The sequence below is a fragment of the Mobula birostris genome, chromosome 5, assembly GCF_030028105.1.
Source record: "Mobula birostris isolate sMobBir1 chromosome 5, sMobBir1.hap1, whole genome shotgun sequence".
Lineage (NCBI taxonomy): Eukaryota > Metazoa > Chordata > Chondrichthyes > Myliobatiformes > Myliobatidae > Mobula > Mobula birostris.
The window spans coordinates 194,598,572-194,616,589 of NC_092374.1; the positions used below are offsets into that span (position 1 = coordinate 194,598,572).

Consider the following 18,018-nt stretch of genomic DNA (forward strand, 5'->3'; position numbering starts at 1 on the left):
CTGGTAAACAAATTTTCCTCCTCCCTTCCTCTATTCCCCACCATAACATTTGCCTTTTCTCACAGCCTACCATTTCCTCCCGGGTCCCCTCCTTCTTTCCTTTCTGCTGTGGTTCACTTGCCTCTCCTATCAGATTCCTTCTTCCCCAGCCCTCGACCTTTCCCAGCCAGCTGGCTTCACCAATCAGCTTCCAGCTAGCCTCCTTCCCCTGCCCCCCACCTTTTTATTCTGGCATCTTTCCCGTTCCTTCTCAGCCCTGATGAAGGGCCTCGGCCTGAAATGTTGACTGTTTATTCACTTCCCTAGATGCTGTCTGACCTGTAAAGTTCCTCGAGCATTTTATGTGTGTTGCTGTATTTTAGGACTGATGGCCAAATGTTTGATCAAAGGAATAAGTTCCAAGCAGCATCTTGTAGAAGATTTAAGGCTGTCTGGGTGTCCTTTGCTCCTATTTGTCATAGAGATAGACTGCATGGAAATAGGCCCTTTGGTTCACTGAGTCTGTGCTGACCATCCAATAAAGGAGCAGAATTAGACCATTCAGGCCATCGAGTTTTCTCCACCATTAGATCATGGCTGATTTATTTTTCCTCTCAATCTCCTGCTGTCCAACCAATGAAACCGTGACTAATCAAGAACCTACCAAGCTCCACTTTAAATATACTCAATGACTTGGCCTCCACAGCCGTCTGTGGCAAAGAATTTCACAGATTCACCACTTTCTGGTTGAAGAAATTTCTTCTCCTCTCTAAATGGATGCCTTGCATTCTGAGGCTGTACCCTCTGGTCCTTTACATCCCAGTATAAGAATTGATTTGAATTGATTTTATTACTTACATCTTTCATATACATGAGGAGTAAAAATCTTTACGTTACGTCTCTGTCTAAATGTGAAATGTGCAATTATAGTAATTTATAATAAATATTATGTACAACAGGATAGTTAATTTAACATAGAAATTCAGTTGCGTCAGCATGAATTAAGCAGTCTGATGGCCTGGTGGAAGAAGTTGTCCCAGAGCCTGTTGTTAGTGGCAGTGATGAGATGGTGCTTGCTGGTGCTGTAATAGCAGCAAATTACAATAGCACCACCAAGAGTGTAACTGAAATTTGTCACAAATTGCAGCTGCTTTCTCTGTATAGTTTTGAATACAGCTTGTTTCTCCAGTTGATCTAGTGAAACAGCGCCCCCAATTACCATAGCAACCACACAACAATAAAATTATAAACTCTGTGCTGGCCTAAGGTCAGATCCACTCTACACTTCTGCTTATTCGTTCGTTGTCAATGTCTTGCCGTTGCTGTCCTCAGATCAGTTAAGCTGATCTAAGATCACTTAAGGTGGTGATGATCACGCGAGAGATTGATAGTATACATACATTGTGCAGGATCCAGGTGCAGATCCATGGTCTCGTGAGACTAACAGATGTCCCCACACACACACACATTGTGCTTTTACAAGCTAGCGTGGGCCTGGCACGTGCATTATTTTGGCCAGCGTGAAAAATGGATGGATTTTTAGTGAGAAAACGACTTCATCCAGAGGAATCAGTGGTGTCTCAGCCTGAGCCTGTCTTAATTGAAAGTGACATGCAGAAAGAAGTAAGTGGGGATGAGGATGACAGCAGTTCATCTAAGGAATGTGAGGGCGAAGTAGAGGAAGAAGAAATGGAGCGGGATTCGGAAGAGGACGTGGATGAAGCTGCTCTTAGTGCTAGTGGGAATACTGTTAGCGATGTTAGCCAGCAGCCTGAGGAAGGACCCTGTCGGCTAGCATTGAAAAAGTATCCTTCGCTGCATGCAACAGTTTGGCAATTAGCAGAGGAGTTTTCTTTGTGGCTGGTTTGACTGTACTCCTGACTGGAGTATTTGATCTCAAAAGATGCTACATTCTGCTTCGCATGCAGGCATTTCCTGTGTGGAGGACATCGGTTCCATTCTGAGTCTATCTTCACTGTCACCGGTTACAGCAACTGGCGGAAAGCTACAACAGCTTTCAAAACCCACCATGTAAGTGCAGCGCATAAGTTTGCTATGGAGGCATGGGCTGAATTCAGATTGAGAAACAAGACGGTTCAAGATTGGGAAATATGCTTGATAAAGGACATGCAAAGACTGTCCAAGAAAATTGTGAGTATATGAGAGCAGTGGTTGTGTCTCTACGCTATACTGCGTGCCAAGGCATTGCCCAGCGAGGACACCGGGAGAATGATGGATCTGGCAATAGGGGAAACTTTGTTGAGTTGCTCAATGTGATTGGGCAGTTTGATAAGACTGTAGCTAAAAAAATAGAGGACAATCCTGGAAATGCAAAATCCACCCATCACGATATCCAAAATGAAGTTATGAGTATTATGGCAGATATGGTCAGACATCAAATAAGTGCAGAAATCAAGGAAGCTGGATATTTTGCCATCATGGTGGATGAAAGTAAAGACTTGAGCAAAAAGGAGCAAATATCAGTGGTAGTGCAGTATTTGAATAACGAAACAGTGCTGAAGAATTCTTGCACTTCACTTCAGCAGAAAGGTTGGACGCAGAGTCGCTTCTTAAAAGCATTGAACAGACACCCGCCCAATGTGTTATTGATAAGAACGCGTGTATAGGTCAGTGTTATGACGGGGCGGCAGTGATGTCCGGGTGCAATAACGGGGTACAAGAGAGTTCAGAGAAGAGGTCCCACAGGCATTATATATACACTGCCATGCTCACAGACTTAACCTTGTTTTAGTGGATGTTGTGAGCAATGTACAAGCAGGTGAGTTTTTTGAAATTGTGCAGCTGCTTTACAACTTATTTTCAACTCTGTTGCCCATGATCTTTTCATGAAGGAACAGAGAGAACTGGAATCAACTGCACAGCCCGTGGAGTTGAAGAAATTGTCAGATACACGCTGGGCATGGCAGTATACAGCTTTGTGGGCTATAAGGAAATCACTCCCTGCCATTCTAGCTACACTACAGGATATTATAGGTCAACCAAATGCACAGAGGAAAATGGAGGCCAGAGCTGTAAATGAACTGATTGACGAGCAACACACATCAAAGTTGCTGGTGAACGCAGCAGGCCAGGCAGCATCTCTAGGAAGAGGTACAGTTGATGTTTCGGGCCGAGACCCTTCGTCAGGACTAACTGAAAGAAGATTGATGAGCAGTTTGCTTTACTGCACACTCTATTTGAGGATTTATTCCGAGTCGCCAAGTTCATGTCAGACCAGCTACAATCCCCAGTTTGGAGCTTTCATCCGCTGTGGACTTGGCTCAGTCTGTTATCGAAGCACTCTCAGCAAAACGAGGAGAGGAATCATGGAGTGAAATTCAGGCAAGAGCTAGGGACCTGTGCGTCAAGGCCGGTATACAGAGCAGACCACATGAAAGGAGACAGGCCCAGCCACCCCGCCGCCTACATGATTTTGTTGTTGAGGCCGAAACCGAACGCACACCTGTCACATCCTCTGATGACCTTCGCAAGCACTGTTTCGATCCGGTTAAACAGACTTCTGACTGAAATGAAAAGGTGGTTCTCAATTGAGACTGGGGGTGTTCTGACTGGAGTCTCAGCATTGAGTCCCAAACTCAAGTTTTTCCTCGACAAGAATTGTCTTTGGCCAATTGCCGAATACTATGCAGTGACTGAAGTGAACTTGACTGCAGAGCTACATCAGGTTCAGCGTCTGCTGGAAACAAAACAAAAGCAAGGACAGACAGTGAATGACACAGTGGAATTTCTAGCTCTAATGAGACCCTACTGCGATGCATTTATAGATTTATACAAACTAATCTGCATATCTCTGACTCTGCCTGTGACATCTGCCTTATGCGAATGGAGTTTCTCTTGCCTCAGATGCCTCAATAACTACCTAATGAATAACAGCGGCGATGCTCGGAACAGCAACTTGGCCCTGTTGGCCATAAACAGCCGGAAGACCAAGGCACTTGACATCCAGAAAATCATTGGTGCAATCACAACACCAGATGGATTGTGCTTCTCTGAAAACATCAACGGTGAGTGTATTTGATTTTTTAAAAAATTTGGGCCTAGACTAATGCTGATTATAGTTATTATTTTGTGGTGGATACCCCATATGATGCACCATCAATTCGGTAGAAGTGCGGTTTGCACTCTGCGCAGACTTGGCAATCCCTGGTCATCGTCCTGATCTCCTCAAGGGAGTAAGGCAGGTTCCTTGCTTTCACGCAGTGGAAAAGCCGGGTAACCCCCGGGTGACAAAGATCTACATGTAGGGCGTATAGCCGGTCGATCTGCGCGCTGGCGCATGTTCCCTGGGATAGGGCATCGGAGGGCTCGTTGAGCTTCCCAGGTCTGTACGTGATGTCATAGTTGAAGGTGGAAAGTTCGATTCTCCAGCTCAGAATTTTATCATTTTTGATTTTGCTCCGTTGTTGGTTACTAAACATGAATGCGACTGAGTGCTGGTCAGTTAGCAGGGTGAAATTTTTGCCGGCGAGATAGTGCCTCCAGTGCCTAATAGCTTCTGCTATGGCCTGGGCCTCTTTCTCCACCGCGGAGTGCCGAATTTCAGGGCCTTGAAGGGTACGGGAGAAGAATGCCACCGGTCTTCCCGCCTGGTTGAGGGTAGCAGCCAGTGCGAAGTCGGAGGCATCACTCTCTACTTGGAAGGGAATGGCCTCATCCACTGCATGCATTGCTGCTTTGGCAATGGCCCCTTTTATGCAGCTGAAGGCCGCGCGGGCCTCGGCTGAGAGGGGGAATGTGGTGGACTAGACCAGGGGGCAGGTCTTGTCTGCGTAGTTAGAGACCCATTGGGCGTAATATGAAAAGAAGCCCAGGCACCTTATGTTTCCTGCAAATCCTAAAATATTATATTTACTGCTATTAAGCGTACTGGTTTTGCTTAGACTTCCAAGCGGTGATTCTGGTGATTTTTGTTTTAAATTCAGTAGCCGAATTAATTGAGGTATTGCATGGTCAGAGTACGATTTGTCCAACTCCTGGTAAAGCCTTGCATCTGTTGTTTGCCTTATTTGACTTTAATAACGGTGTACCTTTTTGCAATGTCTGTGTATGTAATGCGAATAGCGGTAGACATCGTGGGTTAGTGTTATGTTTTTCAGTTGAAAAGCACACATTTGACGCTGATTGCGGGACTGGTGCGTGATTCACATTGTGCGCTGTGGTTCGGATGCTCTGTGGTTTGTTTGTTTATGCTCTGTGTAGCCCGGGTTGTCTCCGATGCTGTTGACACTGTCACAGTTCACTGCTATATTAGACCTATCAATTGCTGTTGCTTGTGAATCAAGAGGCATTTATAGCAGGCACATAATGCTTGAAACTGACTTTTGAACGCCACGCGTCTGGCCTTGCGAATACATATTACCAGACAACACATCCCTCAGCACCATCACTGAATAATTCAGCCCCACTGCAGCACCAGCAAGAAAAAAGTCTCTGGCGCCGCCAGTGCCTGTTGGTCCTGGCTTTTATGCTGCGGTACCATTTCCCAGATGGTAGAAGCTGAAACAGTTTGTGGTTGGGGGACTCAGGTCCCCAATGATCCTTTGGGCCCTTATTACACACCTGTCTTTGTAAATATCCTGAATAGTGAGAAGTTCACATCTGCAGATGCACTGGGCTGTCCGCACCACTCTCTGCAGAGTCCTACTATTGAGGGAAGTACAGTTTCCATACCAGGCTGTAGCCAGTCAGGATGCTTTCAATCATGCCCTTATAGAAAGTTCTTAGAATTTGGGGGGCCATACCAAATTTCTTCAACCGTCTGAGGTGAAAGAGGCGCTGTTGTGCCTTTTTCACCACACAGCTAGTATGTACAGACCATGTGAGATCCTCAGTGATGTTTATGCCGAGGAACTTAAAGCTGTTCACCCTCTCAACCCCAGATCTATTGATGTCTGTAGGGGATAGCTTGTCTCCATTCCTCCATTAATCCACAACCAGCTCCTTTGTTTTTACAACATTGAGGGAGAGGTTGTTTTCTTGACACCACTGTGTCAGCGTGATGACTTCTTCTCTGTAGGCTGTCTCATTATTATTTGAGATTTGGCCAATCAGTGTAGTGTCGTCAGCAAATTTAATTAGCAGATTGGAGCTGTTGGTGGCGACAGTCATGGGTATACAGAAAGTGAAGGAGGGGGCTTAGTACACAGCCATGAGGGGCACCTGTGTTGAGAGTCGGAGGGGCAGAGGTGAGGGAGCCCACTCTTACCACCTGCCGACGATCTGACAGGAAGTCCAGGATCCAGCTACACAAGGCAGGGTGAAGGCTGAGGTCTCTGAGCTTCTTGTGGAGCCTGGAGGGAATTATGGTGTTGAATGCTGAACTGTAGTCCAAGAACAGCATTCTCACATAAGCAACCTTCTTCCCCAGATGTGTAACAATGGTGTGTAGAGCTGTGACTATTGTGTCATCTGTCGATCAGTTGTGGCAGTAGGCGAATTGTAGAGGTTCCAGTGTGGGTGGTAGCATGCTGCAGATGTAGTCCTTGACCAGCCTCTCAAAGCATTTGTTTATTATTGAGGTGAGTGCGACAGGACGCCAGTCGCTCAGACATGTTACCTTGGTCTTTTTAGGTACAGGGACAACAGTGGATGTTTTAAAGCAGGAGGGCACTCTACACTGAGAGGGAGAGATTAAAAATGTATGTAAACACACCTGCCATTTGTGCTGCGCACATCCTGAGTACTCGCCCTGGGATGCCGTCTGGTCTCGTGGCCTTGCGACTGTCTAACCGCTGGAAACACCAGTGTACTTCGGCCTCAGAGATGACCAAGCTGCCAGTTGTATCATCTACAGGTCTCCTCAGGGGCTCAATATTGGCGACATCTAATTGAGCATAAAAAAGGTTTGGCTCATCTGGAGAGAGGCATTGATGTTGGGAACTCCACTGTGTTTAGCTTTGAAGTCTGCAATGGTGTGCAGACCTTGCCATAAGCTGTGTGTGTTGTTGATGGAAAGTTGTCTTTGTATTGTATTGTTGTTTTGCTGCCTTGATGACTTTGCACAGAACGTAGCTGCATTTGTTGAGCTCCTGCTGATTACTGGCAACGTAAGCTCTATGTCGCGTGGTAAATGCTGCTCACATGGAACAGTGGTTCCAAGAAACATTCTCTCCATGTCCACTCCTCTTTGGGAGGTGAGAGGAAACTGGAGCACCTCTGGGGGGAGGCATGGAAGCCATGCGGGTCCGGAGAACACATCCATACTCTAAACAGCACCAGAAGTCAGGAAGTCAGACGTGGTTCCCTGATGCCGTAAGGTAGTGGATCTGTCTACGCCAGTGTGTTATTAGAAAGAATGCGGGAGAAGCGGGAGCACCCACACGAAACCCACGCCATCATGGGGAAAACGTACAGACTCCTTACAGACCGCGGTGGGAATTGAACCCCGATTTTACAGCTGGGGCTGTTAAATGCTGTGATAACCACTATGCTACCATGCCGCCCTCTAAATTGCACCATCTCTCCATCCCTTTTTCTGGGTTTCTTTGGTAATATTCCTGAGAGGAGGCAGCTCACAGAGTGACTACAAATTCTCCTGGTACCTCCACAATGTCCACCCAGAGCTGTATGTCCCTGATAGCTCAGGGCAACACAGTAGCATAGTGGTTAGCACGACTTTACAGTACAAGTGACCCAGGTTCATTTCCTGCTGCTGCCTGTCAGGAGTTTGGACGTTCTCCCTGTGACCGCGTGGGTTTCCTCCAGGCTCTGGTTTTCTCCCACAGTCCAAAGATGTACCGGTTGGTAGGTGAATTGGCCATTGTAAGTTGTCCAGTGATTAGGCTGGGATTAAACTGGGTGATTGCTGGGTGGTGTGGTTTGAAGGGCCTACTCATAGATAAAATATCTGAACCGCACTGTGCACCACCATGAATTGTCCCGTCTTCCCGTTTGCATTGGCAGCTGGCTATTAATTAAATGACTGCCCGCTATTGCCCGCAGGTCTGGCAGTGTGGAGGCCGACTGGAGATAATACCCTGCTCCGTAGTGGGACACGTGTTCCACAGCAACAGCCCTTACGTATCCCCAGGTAGATCCCCCTTTGTCTATCGTAACCTGGTGCGAGTGGCTGAGGTGTGGATGGATGAGTACAAAGATATCTTTTACGACCGGGTCCACGAAGCTGCAGAAGTCGCAAGGAAGGTGAGCCTCGATGTTAGTTTAAGGGAATATGAGAGTCTCCCTGACAATATTTCTCAAGGAAGTTCATTTCCAGAGCAGTAGAATTAAGAAACAACCAGATTGAAGTCAACATATCAAACTTTCCATTTGGACTGCACCAGGGGTGGGTGGCGGGGGGTGGGGGGGGGGTCAAGAAATTGAGTTTATTGTCATATGCACAGTTACATCTATGCACGGGTGCAATGAAAAATGTACTTGAGCATCAGAGGTGCAACTAAAAAATAAATTCTACAAAAGAGAACACAATTAGAACAAAAAAAATGTCCACTGCAGTGCAAAGAGGTCATAGTGTTGTGATACGGAGATGGTGATTAGGGTTGTGCGGTTTGGTTCAAGAACCAAATGGCTGAAGGGAAGTACCTGTAGCAGTTCCTGAACCCAGTGAAATGGGACTTCAGGCTTTTGTACCTCCTGCCCAATGGTAGCTGTGAGAAGGTGGCATGGCCCGGATGGTGGTGATCTTTGATGATGGATGTTGCCTTCTTGAAACGGCACCTCAAGATCTGGAATTAAAAGATACAAGATCCACCTTTAGTATCAAATTGATTTTATGAACACTGAATATATATATAATAATTTCATAAATGTAGGTGTAGTGCTCCTGTAATTGATATTCGATGAGGGGACTGTATCCATGTTCAAGCTTATTGTCATGGGCATACATACCCAGAGTATAAATGCCAGGAAGATTAGTTTTTTGCAGCACTAGCAAACTAATCATGACAAACCAATTTTGAGAAATTAATTTAACATACGTAAATTATACATAATTTACAAGATACAGTAACCAAAAATTTTTTTAAACTAAAATAGATATAAAATGATAGTGCAAGTCAAGGGGAATATAGTCTGAGGTAGTGTTCGGGGTTTTCAGGTTGGTTCAAGAACCTGATGGTAGTGGGGAAGGATCTGTTGTTGAGCCCTGAGGTGTGGGTCTTCCTACCTGATGGCTGCTTTCAGAAGAGGGCACGGACTTCAAAGTGGATGTTCCTAATGATGGATATCACTTTCCTGAGACATCACCTCTTGTAGCAGTCCTCGATGGTGGTGAGAGCTGAGTGAGTCCACCACTCTGAAGCCACTTGCCCTGAAGTTCCCATAGCTGGCCGTGATGCAACCATTTGGAATGCTTTCCACTGTACATCCACAGACGTCAGTCAGGGTCTTCAAATGGCCTGCTGAATCCCTTTAAACTTCTCAGAGAGTGTAGGACTCTTGTACCAATAGGAGCAATGGGTTAATAGTCACACAGGGGACAATGTCCCAGCAGAGTTGCCAATGTCAGGAGCTGAGGGATACACCAGAGGTGACTTTGGAACCCACTGTCCTGTGAAGGAGTCTAAAACGTTTCTCCTTCCATTTCTCAGGGTCTGTTTGGTGACATTTCTGAGAGGAGGCAGCTCAGAAAGCGACTACAGTGTAAGAATTTCTCCTGGTACCTCCAGAATGTCCACCCGGAGCTGTATGTCCCCACTATCCGACCAGTGATGCACACTACCGTGAGTTGTCCTGCCTTCCCTTTGACATTGGCAGCTGGTTAACTTCGAGCTGTTTTGTACCCGAGTAACTGCTCCTGTCTAAGTGTTTTTTTTATAATGTTATCCTCATTTATTTAGAGATACGTTCCAGCCCAACAAGCCACCCAATTACTCCCATGTGACCAATTAACCAACAAACCCTTTGGAATGTGGGTGGAAACTGGAGTACCCAGAAGAAACCCACGCGATCACAGAGAGAGCAATCAGACTCCTTACAGACGGCACGGGTGGGGGGGATTGAACCCAGGTCACTGGCGCTGTAATAGTGTGACGTTAACCACTACACTGCAGTGTTTTTAAGGGTATAGCGGGAGGTTAAGGGGAGGGGGGAAGACAGTGGGGGGAGGTGGTGGAAATCTAAAATGAAATAGAAAATGCCAGTGATACTTGGTCGGGAAGCATCCGTGAGGAGTGAAACGGAGGCAACGACTCAGGTCGATAACTTTTCTTCAGAGCTGAGCTGTTACAGTTAATACAATCAGATTCAATTTCATTTATTTATCACACATACATCAAAACAGATGGTGAAATGCTTCATTTGCGTCAACAACAAACACACCCAAGGATGTTCTGGGCACAGCCCGCAAGTGTCGGCACATGTTTCAGTGCCAACGTAGAATGCCCACCTTGTTCAGCAGAACAACACAAGCAGCAAAAAACAACGACAGCAAATGCCTTTCCCATTCTCCCACCAACCCACCCACACAGAGAGGGCTACACACTCAGGCAGAGGTTTCAAAGGACAGAGAGCATCGGTTTAAGATGAGAAGTCTGAGGTTTATCAGGGGACATGGGGAAGAATTTTTTTTGCCCAGTGGATGGTTGGAGTCTGAATCACTCTGCCAGAAGTGGTGGTGGAAGCAGATAACTGTGCAGGACCTGAGAACAAGGCGAATGGGCTGAAGGCTGGTAAATGGGTTGGGTATAGTTGGGTACTTGCTGGTCATCATGAATCCGATCAGCTGAAGGGCCTGTTTCTCTGCAGTGTGAGTCTGAGTAACAACTCTGTGTTACTGTTCCAGCTGATGAACCAAGGCAGCTCCCTCTGCCTGACCACAGGAGCGACCGAAGTGTCAGTGTCAATGTCCTCCTGCAGTGCACAAGAGGAACGTCAGGTAAATATGCAAGAGGGTATAGGCGTGGAGGAACAAGCAGGGTCTTGGTGTTGGTTTCATATTGTCACGTGTACCGAGATACAGTGAAAAACTTGTCTAACTTACAGATCATGCTTCACATATGAAGCGCCAGTAGTGTTTGTACCTTCTACTGTTTGCTTTCTAACTTATCTCATAAGTGCATCTTATTACTTGTTGATTAATTTGTGGTACTATTACTTGGTGTGTGTGAGCTATGTGTACTGTGCTGTGCACCTTGGTCTGGAGAAGCATTGTTCTGTTTGGCAGTATTCATGTATACTGCTGAATGACATTAAACTTGCGCTTGAATATACAGATCAAATCATTACACAGTGCACTGAAGTAGTGCAATGTAAAGCAAGAACAGAATGGAGAATAGAGTATCACTGGTACAGAGAAGGTGCAATGCAGCTAAACAATAATGTGCAAGTCATGACAACTGTGAGATTGAGTGCGGTGATCCCACTAGGGAATTATTCTGCCCTCGCACAGGAGTTTCCCCTGTTTCTCAAGCATAGGGAAACTCCAGTCCCGGCGTAGTTGTAATTTGAAGACGGTTTTATTGTTCACCAATGTGTTACAGTACACAAGGAACTGAGTAAAAAGACAGTAGTGATCAGCATTCTCAGGAAAGTTAGATTCCATTATTGATTAAAATTCCATGGACTCATAAAAGTGCTGCTGACTAACGAATGGATAAATATACAGTATAAGCAATTATATAATGGCTAACCTGATGTCAAAGGTTAATTGCCTTACAACGCAGTGATAAGTAATTAACAACTGTAACCAGACAAGAAAGCAATGAGATCTAGTAGTTAGAAAGAAAGTACCTTCTGCCCAGTGGGAGAAGATCTACTGAGGCAGCAAAAATCCTGGAAATAGGAGGTGTGGAGCGGAGGGGGTGAGAGTGGAAAATTGATTCAGGGCAATGCCAATTGTTAACCAGGTGTACAAGAGATGGCAAAATAAAAACAGAAAATTCTGGAAAATTTCAGCAAGTTAAGGCCATTTCTGTGGGAAGAGAAAGAGAGTCAACATCTCAGATTGAGGACCCTTCATCAGAACTGGAAAGGAAACATATGATTGGCTTATTAAAAGATAATGATTAACTTTATTTGTTACACATACATCAAAATATCCAGGGAAATGTATTGCTTGCGTCAAATCAGATCAGCAAGGATCGTGCTGGGCATGCGTAAATGTCGCCACGCTGCCGACGCCATCACAGCACGGCCAGAACCCGTTAAACGTAACACCAACTGCATGCCTTTGGAATGTGGGAGGATACCAGAGTAAGCAGAGGAAATCCACACCATCATGGGGGAAACGTACAAACCTAGTACAGACAGCGGCAAGAGGGTGGGGCAGCGTGGGGAATGCCTGTGACAGGGTGAAACTAGGGTGACCGTGGGGATAAGCTGTAAAGGTTCCCTGGCCAATGTGTGAGTGGAAACAGTCAGAGAGTGAGAAGGTTGACGCAGAATGCCAGAGTTGCAAAGTGGAGACCAGGGAGACATGCCCAGTAGGATCTAAAAACTGTTGTATTATTGTCACATGAACCAAGACGCAGTGAAAAGCTTTAGTTTGCATGCCGAGCAGGCAAATCATTCTGTATCTAAGTATATCGCGGTAGTGCAAAAGGAAAAACAATCAGAATGTAGAATATAGTGTAACAGTTACAGAGAAAGAGCTGTGAAGGTGGATAAATAAAGTGCAGATTACTGTATAAGCATGAATATCAATTTCTCCTTCTGTTAAAAAATTTCCCTCCCCCTCCCCTCTTGATCTGTTCCCCACTCTGGCTGCCTACCTCTTCTCACCTGCCTATCACCTCCCCCTGGGACCCTTTCTCCAATGGTTCACTATTATCTCCTATCAGATTCCTTCCTCTCCTGAGCTTTCCCACCCACCTGGCTTCACCTACCACCTTCTAGTTATCTTCCTTCCCTTCCCACCGCCCCCAGCTTTTTATTCTGGCATCTTCCCCCTTCCTTTCCAGTCCTGAGGAAAGGTCTCGGCCCAAAACGTTAATTGTTTATTCCCCTCCATAGAATCTGCCTGACCTGCTGAGTTCTTCCAACCTTTTCTGTGTGTTGCTTTGGATTTCCAGCTTCTACTGAATTACTTGTGCTTATAGATCAAGACTTCAACTTTAACATGTGGGACGTCTGTTCAAGAGCCTGATAACAGTAGGGTAGAAGCGTTAAGTCCAGAGGTACAGTCTTTCAAGCTTTTGTATCTTGTGCCTGATGGGAGGGGTCTTTGATTGGTGTTATCTCAAGTCATAGACCACCGTGTCACAGAAACAGGCCCTACTAGTCTGTGTCCCACAGTTACTCTGCCTAGTCCTGTCGACCCGCACCTGCCATAGCCCTCCATATCCTTTATCCATGTACCTATACAAATTTTAATAGCTGAAACCAAAACCACACCCACCACTTCCGTGGCAACTCTTTTCACACTCACTCCACCCTCCTGGGAGAAGAAGCTCCCCGTCAGTTTCCCCTTAAGTATTTGCCTTTCACCCTTCACCCATGTTCTCTAGGTGTCACGTAGAAGTTAGGAGTAAGGTTATCTGGCAAGTGGGTGAATGGGAGCATTTAGAGAGTGAGAATACCTCAGAATCTACCTTGCCATGCCATGTACCTTGGTGTCTTCCTGCACTGCACCTTTCGCTGTAACACTCTATTCCCTGTTCTGTTATTGTTTTCCCTGTGCACTGTGCAACTGGAGGACTTGAATGGGTGGCGTGTTGTTCACTGTACTTCTGTACATGTGACAATGATAAAACCAATGCTGACAGAATAACCTGGCAGCTGCAAAACACAGAGCAGGGAGGAAAGAAAGGAAACGAAGAAGGGAAAGAAAAGTGGGAAAAAAAACAAGCTGAGCCAATATGACGGGTACAGACAGAAATCAAGTTGCCTGTAGTTGGTAGACCTTCACTCTCCAGACATGGCCTTCTTCTTTGCGTTAACCACAGGTGAGTTTCAGTGGCTGACACTGCTTTGTATCTGATTCTGCAAGCCCCCTATTACAACTCCCACTTGTATTCCAGGGCAAAAGCGTCACCAGGCAGGGGTTGAATTCCCAAACTCTGACCCCCCCCCAACTCCAGACCCCAGAACAATAGTGAAGATTAGTAGGGAAGTTATCCCCATTTCCTACCTTGAGCCATACCACATGGCCCAACTGATCCTTGCCAACCAAGACACCCACTCAAGCAGTTCCCATTTGCCCACATGGCCCTGTCCAAGAGTCTTTACAACATTTACCTGTCAACCTGCCTCAGTGAGTTAAAAAAGAAGCTCTCTGAGGGAGATGGGACCTTGCTGTGCAACTCACCAATATTTAATAGGCAGCAGGTAGGTCAAAACTGTGAAAGAGGCTTTTTATGGTAATTGGCTTTCCCTCTCTCTTCTCCACCTCCTCCCTCTGTCTCTATATCCCCAACCCATCCCCTTGTACCTCTCTCCCTTTCTCCCTCTCTCTCTCGCTCCCTCACTCCCTCCTTCCCTCCCTCCCTCCACCCCCCCTCCCCTTCCTCCTCTCCCTCCCCCCACCACTGCAGAACTTTGAGTACACAGACAAGGGCGAAATCATCAGGAAAGAAGCCAGCTCACAGTGCCTGCAGGCTGACCTTCTCGTCATACTGCTGGTCAGGTGTGCTGCCACCAGTAGGGGGGTCCACGTGCCCCCAGAGCAGAGGTTTGCACTCAATCAGGTAAGGAGATAGGGTTTGGGGACTCTGATTGAGAGACCACACTGGATACATTCTGTTCCGCCATTCAGTCATTTTATTTCAACCCCATCCTCCAGCTTCAGTGGCTGAATGGTTCAATTTAATATCAGAAAATATACAGGGTATACAACCTGAAATTCTTATTCTTCGTAGACATCCACAAAACAGAGAAAAAAAGCTCCAAAGAATGAATGATAGAAAAATGTTAGGACCCCAAAGCCCAGCCTCCCCCATGCAGAAGCATCAGCAAAAGCATCAACACTCCTCCTTCCCCCTCCCCTCTCCCCCCTCCCCTCTCCCTCCCCTCCACTCTCCCCCCTCCCCCTCCCCTCTCCCCCTCCCCTCTCCCCCCTCCCCACCTCCCCTCTCCCCCTCCCCTCTCCCCCTCCCCTCTCCCCCCCTCTCCCCCTCCCCCCCTCCCCCTCCCCTCTCTCTCCCCCTCCCCCTCCCCTCTCTCTCCCCCTCCCACCCTCCACTCTCTCCCTCCCCCTCCACTCTCCCCCTTCCCTCTCCCCCTCCCCCTCTCCCCTGCACTTGCTCCAGCAAGAGCATCAGCCACCCCCACCCCCACCACCCACCATGCCAGCAACCACAAGCCCGCAAAGAGACCAGGATCTAGAGTCCATCAAAAACTACTGTCCATCCCAACACTTCAGCACCTCCATCAGGCCCTCTCTCTCACTAATGAGGGAGAGGAAGATATTGCCCATGCCACAGGTGCATTCGCCTTCATCAACTGTGGGACTGAGTTTAAGAGTTGAGAGGTAATGTTGCAGCTATATAGGACCCTGGGCAGACCCCACTTGGAGTACTGTGCTCTGTTCTGGTCGCCTCACTACAGGAAGGATGTGAAAACCATAGAAAGCGTGCAGAGGAGATTTACAAGGATGTTGCCTGGATTGGGGAGAATGCCTTACAAGAATAGGTTGAGTGAACTCAGCCTTTTCTCCTTGGAGTGATGGAGGATGAGATGTGACCTGATAGAGGTGTAATGAGAGGCATTGATCGTGTGGATAGTCAGAGGCTTTTTCCCCAGGGCTGAAATGGCTAACACTAGAGGGTACAGTTTTAAGGTGCTTGGAAGTAGGTACAGAGGAGATGTCAGGTAAGTTTTTTTATGCAGACAGTGGTGAGTGTGTGGAATAAGCTGCCAGCGACAGTGGTGGAGGTGGATATGACAGGGTCTTTTAAGAGACTCTTGGATAGGTACGTGGAGCTTAGAAAAATAGAGGGCTATGGATAATCCTAGGTAATTTCTAAACTAAGTACATGTTCAGCACAGCATTGTGGGTCAATTGGCCTGTATTGTGCTGTAGGTTTTCTATGTTTCCATGTTTCATAGTGAGGGGAAGTCCAACAGCTCAACGTTTCAATGTTACAATCTGCAGCGTGGCTTATTCAAGCTCCCCTGACTCAAGAACGAGCAGACTCTCTCTCACCATCGAGGGAGAGATCGCTCGAGTGCAGAGGCCTCTGACAGCTGCAACCTCCCCCCTCCACCACCACTTACCAATCAGAAATCTATCCTTCTGTGCCTTAAATAATACCCTTAGATCCTCTGGTCTCTTATTAATAGAAACATCCTCTCCATGTCTACTCTATGCATGCTTTTCAGTGTTCAGTAGCTTTCAATGAGATCCCCCTCATCCTTCTGAACTTCATTGTGTACAGGTCCAGAGACATCAAATGCACATCCCACCAACCATGAATCACCCTTTGACACTAATCCTACATTAATTCCTATAGTTTATTCTTACAGCATTCTCAGTAACCCTTTGCCCTCCCCCCAGATTCCGTCACTCACCCATAGACTAGGGACTATTTATATCAACCATTTTACCTACCAACCTGCACTTCCTCAGGATGTGAGAGGAAACTGTAAACTCACATGGTCCATTGAGAATGAGCAAACTCCACACAGACAGCGCCTGAGGTCAGGCTCAAACCTGGTCTCTGGCACTGTGAGGCAATGGCTCTAGTGCTATGCCACATCTTAGGGCACAGATGTCAGTGTAGGCTTGAAGGGAAGCCCTACCTTTCCCAAAAGGCCCTGTGATCTCCGTTCCGGCCATGAATCTCACCCCATGGTGGGGACAGATGATGGAGGCTCTCCTTGTGCTTCGTTCCCCCAGGAAGGAATGATCCTGAACGCCGGCTTGGGGCTCTGCTTGTCGGTGAGGGGAAAGCAGCTGAAGATGGCAGAATGCGACCACTCGGATATGTGGCAGCACTGGATGTTCATCAAACCTCAGGTCAAGTGACCCACTGCCCTTGCCTTGTGCCAGCCTTGCACTGATGGAACTCGGGGTTGCCCTATTCTGGTCAGAGGTCACCTCAGAAGTGCCATCACACGACTTCATCCCCTACTGCCATTGGTCATCTGACACGCCCATCACCCTTGCACCCAACCTCAGCCCTCCTTGCATTCCCACTGGATGGTGAGTTCCCCTGACTCAGATGGTCCATATGGCAAAATCTGCAACACACACAAAATGCTGGAGGGGCTCAGCAAGTCAGGCAGCATCTGTGGAGAGGAATAAGCAGTTGACATTTTGGGCCGAGGCCCTTCATCAGGACTGGAAAGGAAGAGACAGCAGCCAGAATAAATAAGATGGGGGGATGGAGGGAAGGAGTACACATTCACAGGTGATAGGTGAGACCAGGGGAAGGTGGATGTGTGGGGACTACTCAGGTTGAAGGAACAACATCTCATATTCCTTCTGGATGGTCACCAACCTGATGGCATGGAGATTGATTTCTCCACCTCCTGGTGATTTCCTCCTCCTTCCCCTCCTCTCTTTTTATCATTCCCCATTCTGGTTACCCTCTCACCCCTTCTCCTCACCTGCCCATCACCTCCCTCTGGTTCCCCTCCTTCCCTTTATTCCATGGTCCACTGTTCCCTCCGATCAGAATAGTTCTTCTTATGCCATTTACTTTAACCTATCCCCCTGCCTTACCCAGTCACCTTCCCCCTCACCCGCTCTCACCTGTTACCTACCAACTTATATTCTTCCACCTCCCCCATCATCTTGTTCTGCCCTCTGCCCCCATCTTTTCTAGTCCTGGTGAAGGGTCTCAACCCAAAACATTGACTATTTCCCCTCCATAAATGCTGCCTGACCTGGTGAATTCCTCTAGCATTTTGTGCCTGTGTGTTGCTCAACATTTCCGGCAGCTGCAGAACTTCTTGTGTTTGGAATCTCCTTCCTTTGATATTTTCACACTTGTATTTTCAGTCACTCTGCTGGTTTATCCTCAACTTGCCTCGACATACCTGAGTGACTGTAATTAGTTCTGATCAAATTAGACCAGCTCCAGAAGTTGGGGTGGCTGGAGAACTTACAGTGAACATTGAATAGCACCTGAGAGAATGTTCTTTAATACGTGTCAGGTGCAAAGGTCAAAATGTACATTA

The 18,018-nt window shown here is 47.0% G+C and overlaps 1 protein-coding gene across 1 annotated transcript in view; it reads left to right on the plus strand.

Moving 5' to 3' along the window:
• Positions 1 to 16,861, plus strand: part of LOC140198449 (polypeptide N-acetylgalactosaminyltransferase 6-like) — a 35,932-nt gene extending 19,071 nt beyond the window's left edge. The window contains exons 6-10 of the mRNA XM_072259535.1: positions 7,942 to 8,142; positions 9,549 to 9,680; positions 10,742 to 10,834; positions 14,430 to 14,582; positions 16,733 to 16,861. Of these exons, the coding sequence (XP_072115636.1) occupies positions 7,942 to 8,142; positions 9,549 to 9,680; positions 10,742 to 10,834; positions 14,430 to 14,582; positions 16,733 to 16,861 (708 nt within the window). The remainder of the gene's footprint in view (positions 1 to 7,941; positions 8,143 to 9,548; positions 9,681 to 10,741; positions 10,835 to 14,429; positions 14,583 to 16,732) is intronic.
• Positions 16,862 to 18,018: the final 1,157 nt, after the last annotated feature.